The sequence below is a fragment of the Carassius auratus genome, chromosome 2 (assembly GCF_003368295.1).
Source record: "Carassius auratus strain Wakin chromosome 2, ASM336829v1, whole genome shotgun sequence".
In the NCBI taxonomy this organism is placed as follows: Eukaryota; Metazoa; Chordata; class Actinopteri; order Cypriniformes; family Cyprinidae; genus Carassius; species Carassius auratus.
The window spans coordinates 19,671,678-19,683,720 of record NC_039244.1 but is presented as its reverse complement, the minus strand read 5'-3'; the positions used below and the strand labels follow the sequence as shown (position 1 = coordinate 19,683,720).

Here is a 12,043-nt window from a genome sequence, read left to right as displayed (position 1 = left end):
ACACCGGTCTAACTCTATTTGTATTTATCCTCTAATGTCTGTTCATTCTCTTGATTTCAGATAAAGATGCACCACCAGCAAAAAAAGGCTCTGAGCAATCACCAGTCAAGGATGATGATGATGACGATGATGAAGCCCACCTCCTGTTGTAGCACCACGTCCTCAACATACATATCTGTGAGGGGAACATTTCTTGTCGTATTTGTCATATCAAAAGGCATTATTACTTTTTTTACTTTATACTTTATGGTTCTTGAGGGAATGCCTTATTGTTGGTGTCTTTGTTGTCTGGATAGGTATACACTCGCTCTGTCATCGATCCCATTCCGGCACCTGCTGCCATTTCAGAGACAGATGGATGTAAATGGAGATAAACAGAAGGGCAAGGCCAAGGGCAAGATGACAGATGAGGAGATTATGGAAAAACTTAGTATGTTTTGGTGATTACTAAACATTAGAGATGCTCACTTTAACAATAATGTTATTATATGCACTGCAGCATGATTTTTATATGACACGATTCTAACCGGTGTTGTTGTGACTCTATGATCTCTAAGGAAACTAATTGTCAGTATTGGAGACCCAAGTAAAAAATACACAAGATATGAAAAAGATATAGACAAGGGTAAATATATTCCATGATATTGTAACTGGGCTTTTGGGAAGTATATATACTTTTCAATATGTCCGTCTGTATCACAGAAACCAGTTGAACCAGTAGCCTGAATTTAATAAAACGAACTGTAATCGTAGGGTTGGCTTCAATTGAATGTTGTCTCTTTACAGTGCGTCTGGTACGGTGTACACAGCCATTGACGTTGCTACCTGGCCAAGAGGTATCTTTCTCTATTCCATTCTTAATATTTCTCTATCTCGAAATTTGAATCCGTCAAATTCCACGAGAAAAGATTCCTTAAATAAAAACTACAATTGAATTTACATATGGTTGAAGAAGGGCACGCAAAAATTTCTAAATCCCTGGTAAGCTCTTCAGGCAGAGAATTCTTCAGGTTTAGGTAAACCCAAAATGAATTTACAAGCCTGAATAAAAAAGACAGGTTGAACCTTACTGTGGACAAATCTGCATGACCAGCAAATCTAGTAGCATATAGGGATGGAACGATTTTTCTGGAACTTACGATGCAATAGAATTCACGATACATAATACACTACCATTTTCTTACAATTTATTATATATTTATCTTATTTATACCAAATATATTAAAGACATATTATAGATAAAACGTCAAATGCTGCATTTTTCTATGTGGAATTGAGATGTTAAAAAAATAAAAAATAAATTGAAGTTTTAAAACTAAGTTTAAACATTGATCCAGAGAAATTGTCCGCTATATTTAATAGTTTGTGCAGAGACCCTTTCAAGACCATGGAGGTGCCAGACGATACTTAGATATTTTAAATAACGCCGTTCAATTTTTGTTCATAAATGTAAGGGTAATAATTTGTTACTGCAAAGGGTCTACTTTTATTTGTGTGCGCTCACAATATCAACAAAACGTTGGTGCTTTTATAAAATAAAGAAAACAAACATGATGCGCTTTCTGCCATCTCTCTTTAACAATATTCTTGTGTTTACTAGAATACTTGCAGAGACAATTATTTTGTGAATTTTGTGTGTATGTGTTCAGAAGAGCAAGGATATGTATACAATTCTGTGTACGGGCATTGTCTGAAATGTGGATCTCTGTGTGCGCTTTGAAACCAAGCAGAAACCACCGTGCTAGCTCTGAGTGCACGCAAATGTTTTGAAACGCTTGTATGTTTAAATTGGCAAGACTTGGAAAAAGTGCAAACAATCAACCACAATCCATTTCACCCTTACAATCGAGTGAACAACTCGAATCAAGTTAGGAGTTTTATATTGCTATTCAAGATAAAAAAAAACAAATAGCCCCGGAACGTTGGGCTAGCGATTTTGCGAGTTCCGGTTGAGGACAATTGCTTAATGTACACTTCTGTTCACGCATTAAATAAAAAATTGATAGTAAAGACATTCATAATGTTGCTATTTCAAATATATGTTGTTTTGAAATAAACACATCAGCAAATTAGAATAGTGTGTGAAGTGTCATGTGACATTTTAAAAATATATTAAAACTAAATTTTAAATTGTAATAATATTTCATAATATCTACTGTTATTATTGTATTTTTGGATTAAATAATTCAGCCTCGGTGAGCATTAGAGACTTTTTTTCTTATACAGCCACCAAATTTCTTAATGGTAGTGTATTTAATATAATAAATCATACTACATTAACATTAAATGGACCACATAATTTCTTTGTTTGAGTTTCTTTTTGGCTTTTCTCAGTTTTTTGACACAGGGCCAAGCTAACTGCCATGATGTGTTTCCATAGGTTGCCATCAAGCAGATTAACCTACAGAAGCAGCCCAGAAGAGAGCTATATCATCAATGTAGATCCTGGTGATGAAGGAGATGAGAACCCAAACATTGTCAACTTTCTTAGACAGGTAGTTACATTCCTTAAAAGCTATTTAAACATGGCTGAAGTGCTGTTTAATTTTGTGCATTAGTGTCCCCATGAAGATGTTTCCAGCCATCTACTGTAACATCGACCTTCTGTTTTGTGTGTGTTGTGTGTTGACTTCTTGTAGGAGATTGAGTCTTCTTGTGGTAATTGGAGTACCTTGCTGGAGGCTCTCTGACGGGATGTGGTTACAGGAAAACCCTGGCATGGATGAAAGCCACAAATGCGCTGCTGTCTGCAGAGAGGTACAGTATTTCTGGCATAGTTTGTGAGCCCCTGAAGCCGTTTTTCCCATCACTCAACTGAACATTGTGGTCTGCTGCCTCCACAGTGTTTACAGCTCTAGAATTCCTGCAGTTCAAACCAGGTCATTCATCGGAGACATCAAAAGTGACAATGTCTATTAGGAAATGGATGGATCTGTCAAACTAAGTGAGTCCACAATCTCACTGCCAAGACCTGGCTTCATTATTCAGAACAGTTTGTTTTTAAAGTTTGCTCTCCTCTTTTCAGCTGATTTTGGGTTCTGTGCTCAAAATCACGCCTGAGCAAAGTAAGAGAAGCACCATGGTAGGAACACCCTACTGGATGGCCCCTGAGGTGGTCACACGGAAAGCATATGGGCCCAAAGTGGACATTGGTCCTTGGGTATCATGGCCATTGAGATGGTAGAAGCGAAACCTCCTTATCTCAATGAAAACCCTCTGAGGGTGAGCCTTTCTTGTCTGATACTTTTAGTACTTTGTCACGGATTCATTTAGGAAATCTTTTTGTTATTAATGACGGTAGCTCAAGTGATCTGTTAACTTTTAAAGAAAAGATTTATGACATTAATGCTTAATGATCATCTCCAGGCGCTGTACCTCATCGCTACTAATGGCACCCCAGAGCTGCAGAACCCGGAGAAACTGTCACCCATTTTTAGAGACTTCCTAAACCGCTGCCTCGAGATGGATGTGGAGAAAGAGAGGCGGAGGAAAAGAACTCTTGCAGGTAAGGAGCAACACTAAATTCCAAAATGTCTCGACATATGATTTTGTCAGTTTATACGTCTGTTTGAATACATGTGATGATAAGCTAAGAATTAATCCAATTGAATGTAAATTTAAAATGGATAGAAATTGGGGCTGCAAAATGAATCAAAATAAAAAGATAATCAATATTTGGATGAGTGCATTTGGGAGTGCGCAGTGTTTCTTTGAGTTCACAAAGTTTACAGCATTTCACCAGTATTCATTTGAAAGTGAAGAATTTCAGAAACAAACATAGTAGTAGTAGTAGTAGTTGAAACTTGTGGTGTAAAATCAAATATTTTTATAATGATCAAATATTAGTTTTTTTTTTTTTTTTTACATTGAAAATACAGTTGTAATTTTAAAATCGAAATATATTTCTGCCTCAATTTTTATAGTTAAAACGAATTCATTTTTAATTCATTATTAAAATGCATTGAAATGAACCATCATCAGAGAACCGTGATTATGTGGATATGTTTTTAAATGATTTTAATATGAAATTACTTTCTCGGGGTACTTCAATTACATAAATAAATCTAAGGGGTTTGGCTGACAAAAGGGTTTGGGGAACCCCTGGAATAGACTGTGGAGCTATTGATGATTAGGCGATTTTCTGGAAAATGTGCTAATGTCCTTCTGTCTCTTGCAGCATCCTTTCCTCAAGCTGGCGAAGCCTCTCTCCAGCCTCACTCCTCTTATACTTGCTTCCAAGGAGGCAATGAAGAGTAACCGTTAGCCAATGCCCAAATTCCTTCTCGCAACCGATTCCTGTGAAAATCTCTATCACTCCAGCAGAGTCCCCCTTCTAGTCCGTGAAGGACCTTTGCTATTCAGCCCCGAGGACCCTTTTCATCTCCACCCGGGCGACTAACTTGCACAATCACCATGTCTTGCCTCCTCACACCAAACTCTCTTTTAATGTGCCTTAAGGGGCTACAAAACCAGAGGAGCCAATGACTGTAGACCTCTCTTGTTTTCTACTGATGTTTCTCATTGTATTTGTTTAATGTAAACTGTTCAGACACCATTGCATTGGTCAGTGTGTACCTGAACATTTCAAATTTCTCTTGTATTTTAATTCATTTTGAGTATTGTTGAACTCTGGCCTAACAAAGTACTTTTTCCCTTTTTTACCATCAAGAGAAGTATTCTAATACTTAAACTGTCCCATTCTTTCTTAATGACCTGTCACCTGTGCCTACTACCTATTTGCCTTCACTTGTCTCAACAAAATGGGAACAATTTTGCTGTATAAAAAAATTCAGTGAACCATTTCTGTTTTTTAAATTTTTATTGCAAAACCTAAAGTTTATTAAATCGTTTTGTATATTATGTATTTTGATTAGCGTGCAGAAATGGGGGTGGGGGACAGGAATCAGGACATTTTTACAAGTTTTGTATTTATGTGCATGTATACAGTATTTTATATTTTATGTCAGACCTTAATGCATCTCCAGAGGGTTGTCATAGAATAATTGGAATAATTTGCTATATTCTTTTTGTATGTTAAATCTAACTGGTTTTTAACACATTTCAATGAGAAACATTTTCAGACGTTCCAACTGAGTAAATACACTTCCTGTCTTTTTTCTGCTCGTTTCCCATGAGATACAAAGTTTTTAATGACGAAACCATCATAAAATCTATCCTTTGTAAATTATTATTAAAACAGACTTGCAGTCAAGATGATTGAACCTGTGATATCGACTGGTACATTTCTAGAGCTTGCATCATTCTGTCGTGACTCTTAAAATATATAGTTGTTACACTGATTACAGTACTTGATGAAATCTAAATTAAATTCATGTTAATACTTCTGTGAATCATATTTGGTCAGACTTTAGTGTTTTATAATCTCTGTACAAGAAAGGATGTCCTTTCATTCTTTATCTTTAAGATTTTTTTTTTTTTTTCAGAAGGTTTAATTAAGACATTTGTTTCTTTCTTTTTAAGGAACTGTGATGTATGATGCATTAGATGCAAATGATACATTTCCCCTTGAACCGTTGCCTTAAATGCACAAGTGTTCAGATAGCCCAGAGAAACAGGCAGAATCAAGACGACTTGAGAAGTTGCGGAGAAGAATTTTAGAGGCGTCAGCACTTCCTCTTTGTAGTCAGTTATGAAAACAGGAAGCTTAAATGTTAGGACAGCACAGTTCAGTTTTTTGGCTCTAGTGTTTCGTCAGTATCTAGACATCACATGGTGTTAAACTTCATTCAGAGGTGAAATCGGTAACCTTTTGGGACTCCAGATCATGGCTGACACTTTAGAGAATAACTCAGAGTGCCCTTCATCTGCCAAGAGTGATGCTTCAGCAGGTGGTCTGAGCGTGCTGGAGAGCTTGATGCAGGAGAACCGACATGATGGTCAGGTTGTGTTTGAAGACTCCGTGTTTGCTGGTTATTTGCAGGATGGGCTGCAAAGTCTCCGGCTGGAAGACAGCTTGATTGACGTCACCCTCATCGTTCAGGGTCAGAGCTTCCAGTGCCATCGAGTGGTCCTCGCTGCAGCCAGTCATTATTTCAGGTTAGCCAGTAGGGCATCCAGATCATTTGATGTGATATACAGAGAAACGAGTTTGCTTGTTTCATGTAACATTAATTTTTTTTTTAAATATAAATTTTAAGAGAGCAGTGTTTCTTCTTTAAATGTATATTTTAAGTCTGCAAACATAGAATTTTCATAAATGTGTGTTTTACAGAGCAATGTTTTGTAATGATTTAAGAGAAAAACACGAAGAAAACATAAATATTAAAGGCATTGATGCTGACACCATGAGAATCCTGTTAGAATACACTTACACCAGCAAAGTCATCATAACCAAGGACAATGTTCAGAGAATGCTTGAGGCAGCCAGCCTATTTCAGGTTTGTACTATGACAGCTTTTTATCAAACTATTTTTATGGTGGATTAGCCTATATGTAACGGTTTCTGTCAAGCATGGCCATTTAAATGTCTACCAGTATGTTTTTGCAAGGTACAAATGACTTTTTACTTCCCCAGTACCACATTTGTGGTATTTTATGTTTTTGTTTTTTTTACTTGGAGGTGAAGGCATCCAAACCACCTCAGAAGTACCAAACATAACATGGAAGTGAAACTGTATATTAGATTTTCCATTACGGTCAGTTTTAGTAGTCACATCTGTGTTTGGGTACTGTAGCTGGGTGGAGATATTTGATTGCTAAATATAGTTGATGTAGCTTACATATAAAATCATAAACTCTTAAGTAAAATAATGCATTTCTGCCAAGGCCAAATCTGATTTCAGGCTAGTTCAGACCATTAGGATTATGAGATTGGCACAATAAGTAATGTTTTATCTGTACAGCACCTTTCAAAACTGTTTTTACAAAGTGCTTTACATATACTGTTTAAGACCACTACTGCTTAAAAGTTTTTTATTAAAAGTTTTCAAGCGGCAGTATCTTATGCTCACCAAAGCTGATTTATTTCCTCAAAATACAGTAAAAAAAAAAGTTTCATTTATTCCTGAGATTGGAAGATGAATTTTAAGCAGTCATTGCTCCAGTGTCGCATAATCCTTCAGAAACTATTTTAATATGCTGATTTGGTGCTCAAAAACATTTCTTATTATTATCAATGTTAAAAACAGTTATGCTGCTTAATAATAACCAACTCCATTTTTCAGGATTGCGAAGTCTGAACTCACTTTTGATCACTTTTACGTCACTTTTGTTCAATTTAATGCATTCTTGCTGAATGAAAGTATTAATTTCTTTAAAAACAGAAATCTTACTGACTCAAAATGTGTGTAATGATAGTGTCCCTAAATGTCTAAATGTGAAACAATAATTTGATGCTCTGTAATGACCTCAAATCTCATTTTTGTTTGCAGTTTCCGCACATTGTGGACGCCTGTATCAGTTACTTAGCAGACGTCCTACATCCAGACAACTGTGTGGGAATCCTGCTCCTAGCTGATGTGCACTCGTTGGAGTCTTTGAAAGCCCAAGTCTACACCTACATTGTCCAAAACTTCTCTCAAGTTGCGGACCATGATGAGATCCTGGATCTTCCAGCAGATGTGTTGGTCAGTCTGCTGCAGCATGATGACCTGGGGGTGACCGCAGAGGAGCAGGTGTTTGATGTGGTTACACGTTGGGTGAGGGCCCAACAGGATGAAAGAATAGCTCAGCTGCCCCGTGTCCTCGCACATGTAAGGCTGCCCTTGTTGGACCCATGGTACTTTGTAGAAAGGGTGGAAGGCGAGCCTCTGATCCGCCAGTGTGCCGAGGTGTTCCCACTGCTGCAGGAGGCCCGGCTTTATCACCTCTCAGGAAAAGAGGTCAGTTTTACAAATGTGACCTTTCTAAATGCTTGATTCCATGTAGAAGTGGTCACAAGATTCAAATACAGGAAGTGAAATCCAAACTTGGGAATTATGACTTTGAGTCATAAAGACATGGCAGGCTTTAATTTTAGAGGAAGGGTATTAAATCATAATGTTCATTACTTTGCCACTATAGTGAATTCTGTAAATTATACAGAAAAACCTTCTTACTTCAAATATTGCAAATATATGTAATAATTCTATTATTATAATTCTATTATATTATAATAATAACAGGGCACAAACTATGCAGTTAAATTAAAAGGTGATTGCGACTTTTCTAACAATCATGAGTTTATCTCACAATTCTGAGTTAATTTCTCTGAATTTCTCTCAAATCTGAATTGTGAGATGTTGGTGACCAGACAGTTGAAGGTAGCCACTGACTTCCATATAATGTTTTCTTAATTTTAAATTTTCAGTGGTTAGCGCCAACTGTTTGGTTACAAACATTCTTCAAAATATTGTCTTCAACAGAACAAAGAAATTATACATGTTTGGAACAACGCTTGGAATTTTCATTTTTGGGTGAACTACCCCTTTAAATCCTCTTGGTTTCTAGGTGATATCGGAGCGGACCAAACCAAGGGTGCAGCAGTTCCAGTCTGAGGTTTTTATGATTATTGGAGGATGCACAAATGATGAGAAATTTGTATCTGAGGTGACCTGTCTGGACCCACTACGCAGGAGCCGCTTAGAGGTGGCAAAACTACCGAACACAGAGATGGAATCTGAGAATGAAAATAAGAAGTGGGTGGAGTTTGCGTGTGTCACCTTCAGAAACGAAGTCTACATATCGGGTGAGCATCAGTACATCACACTGAGATACATCACACTGAGGAATGCACTTATTATAAATGAAAACAAGACAAAGGAAATTATTTTTGCTCTCTCAGAATAGGTATCAAAAACAAGTGACCATACATAATATACAGATTGAGCAAGTGTCTTCCTATAAATATTTGAGTGTCTATGTAATGACTGCTTTATCATGGTGTGCACATGTGTTTGTTGTACAAAAACGCATCTATTTTCTTAGGAAAGTGAGGTTATTTTGAGCAAATAAGCAGATCTTGCTGTTGTTTCTTCAATCTGTATTACATAGTGTTGTGTAGTGTATGGAGTATGTGCATGGAATAGTTAATTGTCTGTTCATCTCAAAGCTTGACTGGCTAGATTGCTATCGGTTTTAAAATTGTGTTTTCAAGATCTGTATTTGAAAAAAAAAAATTACCTTGTCTGGAGAAAAAAAAAAAAAATTTGGAAGAGATTCCAACAATAAAATTACAAAAAAAAAGTATAAGATATAACTGTAAAGTGGCACTGCCTATGTAGTATGTTTATTTGTATGGACACTGATGTGTAAGATCAAAGAAGAAATTTGTAAAGCCGATTTACACTTAAACAGGTGGCAAGGAAACACTGCAGGAGGTGTGGAAGTATAATGCATCACTAAACAAATGGATCCAGATAGAGTATCTCAACACAGGCCGCTGGAGACACAAGATGGCCGTAGCTGGAGGAAAAGTCTATGTTTTGGGTGGTTTTGATGGAACCCAGAGATTGAGCAGTGTTGAAGCCTACGATCCATTTCACAACTGCTGGACAGAGGTGAGTCCTGTAAATATCTGGGATGGGTAATTATATAACTTTAGGTCCTTTGCAGTCTCAAAAGAGAGAGAAATAACTTTTAATTTTCAGTTAATGGTTGTCTGATTAAAAGAGTGTCTATTAGTTTTTATCACAACACAATTCCATATTGTTCATGGGATTTGGGGGGCAGTGTTGGGAAGGTTACTTTGGAAATGTAATCGGTTACAGATTGCAAGTTACCCCCATTTAAAATGTAATAAGTAGTAAATATTTTAATAACTTAATTACTTAGCTAAATTTCTAATGAATGGTTTCAGCTGTTAATCATTTGAAAACATTTAAAGCAGGCAGGGTTAACCTTACAGTAGTACACGACACTGATTACTGTCAGACTTTCAAAATCCTTCTCCACTTAAATTAAGATTATATTCAGTTAATTTAATAGCACAGCCACCACAAAATCAGACTTTCACGCCGCCTCTTTGAGATCATTCTGAGGTTAAATACAGACTTAAAATCATTAGAAATAGTTCAATAGTTATGATACCGTTTTTGAAATCAAACCTTTGCATAGCTACAACAGAAAACACTGGCAGAAATACCTTGGGGGGGGGGGGAACAGTTAACCTTAAAAAAAAAAAAAAAAACTGCATATGCATAAACCCAAATAGGAAATAAAACAGTTATCGAATGAGCGTATCCTGAACTCTGAAACATTCCTATCTTATTTTTGAGCAGTCTATGCAATTTGGAAAATAAATAAATTAAATGTCTGTGTGTTACATTTATTTTGCAATTAAATTATGTAATTCCTTTGCATTTAACTAGTTACTCCCGTACACTGTTTGGGAGTTAAAAATGTCTATAAAGTGCAGAAAATATTCCATGTATGAAAAATGCATGGAATTTAAATGTTATATCCATGTATTTCAACACATATTTTACACTGTAATTTATTCCTGTGATGGCAAAGCCATAACTCAATTCTTCAGCATCACGTGATCCTTCAGAAATCATTTTAATGTGCTGATTTGCTCAAGAAAAAATTATTGTTATTAAGAATGTTAACAACATGCTGCTTTTGCTGATTCATATTTTTTTGTAAATTCTAATACCATTCAAAATTTGGGGTAAGAAAGTAGAACAAAGGAAAAAAAAGGAACTTTTTAATCAGCAAAGACATTAAATAGGTCAAAGTTGGCATTATAATGTTACAAAATATTTAAACCTGAATAATAAGAAGAAGAACCATTATCAATTATTAGGCTCCAAATCAACATGAATGATTTCTGAAGGATCATGTGACACTGAAGACGGAAGTAATGGCTGAATGAAGGATAGATTAATATCTAATACATCTGCACCTATCATAACATTTCAGTGCATTTATGATGGTTACTCTGATCATATATACAGGAAACTTAATATTTTTGTCCACCTTCCAGGCAGGACCGCTCATGATCAGCGTAAGCTCCTTCTCTGCTGCCAGCTATGACAAATACATCTTTGTGATAGGTGGAGGCCCCAATGGCAAGCTAGCCACAAACAACATGCAATGCTTTGATTCCCTATCAAATCAATGGAGCTTAAAATGCCCGATGCCAACCGAGGCCAAATGCACAAATGCGGTGACTTTTAAGGATGTCATTTTTGTTGTTGGTTTGTACCTTTTAATTTTTTTGCTTAAATAAAACTGTAAACAACTGACCAGAGATAACGGCCATGCTTTGATGATTAAATATGTAATTTCCTCTAAAATAAAGGTGGTGCGATGAAGGCCTTGTATTCCTACAGCCCTCTGGAAGACTCCTGGACGCTTATAATCCAGCTGGGTTGTGAGAGGGCCAGCTGTGGTATTGCTGCCTGCAATAACAAGCTCTTCATTACTGGTGGCCGTGATGACAAGAACGAGGTGATCGCTACCGTTCTTTGTTGGAACCCGGAGACAAAAAAGTTGACTGAGGAGTGTGTGCTTCCACGTGGAGTATCTCACCATGGTAGTGTGACTCTCAGGAAATCCTACACACATATACGCAGGATAACGCCTGGAACAGTCAACGGATGACAAATTCAGCAGCTTCAGAGACTACAGTTTTAACTACATGTTTTGTCCTTAGATTTGACTCTTTTCAGGCCCATATGATCAACATTAAGCAGTGGAATTCAGTGTTCTCTATTACATTAATACTAAAAGTGTTCTCCATTTTTGATATTTAACTATGCAGCTTGTATATACCAAAGTGTAACCATTGTGTTCATTTTGACAATGCAAAGAAATGTTTACACACATTACAGTAATTTTTAAACATTGAAACATTAATATTTATTTTGTGGCACTTCACAATAACATTTCAATTGTTAACATTGACAATCGGTATCATGAACCCAATTAAAAAAGACATTGTTATTTATTAATTTCTTATTGTGAGCAATTCATTTAATATCATGTTTAATTTATAAAAAATAATTATTGAGCTTGCAATAAAATGTAATTCACTATTCAGGTAAAACGACATTAATGCATGACAGATCTGGCCTATCATTTAGGCTACTTAAACCAGTTA

The 12,043-nt window shown here is 36.3% G+C and overlaps 2 protein-coding genes across 2 annotated transcripts; both read left to right on the top strand.

The window, feature by feature from the left end:
• Positions 1-3,053: 3,053 nt before the first annotated feature.
• Positions 3,054-4,700, top strand: LOC113119577 (serine/threonine-protein kinase PAK 2-like). Its single transcript, XM_026289164.1, has 3 exons — positions 3,054-3,222; positions 3,367-3,505; positions 4,178-4,700. The coding sequence occupies exons 1-3, from the start codon at positions 3,166-3,168 to the stop codon at positions 4,255-4,257; spliced, it is 276 nt and encodes a 91-aa protein (XP_026144949.1). The 5' UTR covers positions 3,054-3,165; the 3' UTR covers positions 4,258-4,700.
• A 736-nt stretch (positions 4,701-5,436) lies between these two features.
• Positions 5,437-11,873, top strand: LOC113119275 (kelch-like protein 6). The gene is made up of 7 exons (XM_026288606.1): positions 5,437-6,057; positions 6,233-6,398; positions 7,392-7,841; positions 8,449-8,686; positions 9,295-9,497; positions 10,925-11,138; positions 11,243-11,873. The coding sequence occupies exons 1-7, from the start codon at positions 5,786-5,788 to the stop codon at positions 11,542-11,544; spliced, it is 1,845 nt and encodes a 614-aa protein (XP_026144391.1). The 5' UTR covers positions 5,437-5,785; the 3' UTR covers positions 11,545-11,873.
• Positions 11,874-12,043: the final 170 nt, after the last annotated feature.

Bases quoted from the DNA above. Each gene is read 5' to 3' on its own strand.
- LOC113119275 (XM_026288606.1), top strand. From the start codon at position 5,786: ATGGCTGACACTTTAGAGAATAACTCAGAGTGCCCTTCATCTGCCAAG. The intron at 7,842-8,448 runs GTCAGTTTTACA...CTTGGTTTCTAG, and splicing joins ATCACCTCTCAGGAAAAGAG to GTGATATCGGAGCGGACCAA. The intron at 9,498-10,924 runs GTGAGTCCTGTA...TCCACCTTCCAG, and splicing joins TTCACAACTGCTGGACAGAG to GCAGGACCGCTCATGATCAG.
- LOC113119577 (XM_026289164.1), top strand. From the start codon at position 3,166: ATGGCCATTGAGATGGTAGAAGCGAAACCTCCTTATCTCAATGAAAAC. The intron at 3,223-3,366 runs GTGAGCCTTTCT...GATCATCTCCAG, and splicing joins TCAATGAAAACCCTCTGAGG to GCGCTGTACCTCATCGCTAC. The intron at 3,506-4,177 runs GTAAGGAGCAAC...TGTCTCTTGCAG, and splicing joins GAGGAAAAGAACTCTTGCAG to CATCCTTTCCTCAAGCTGGC.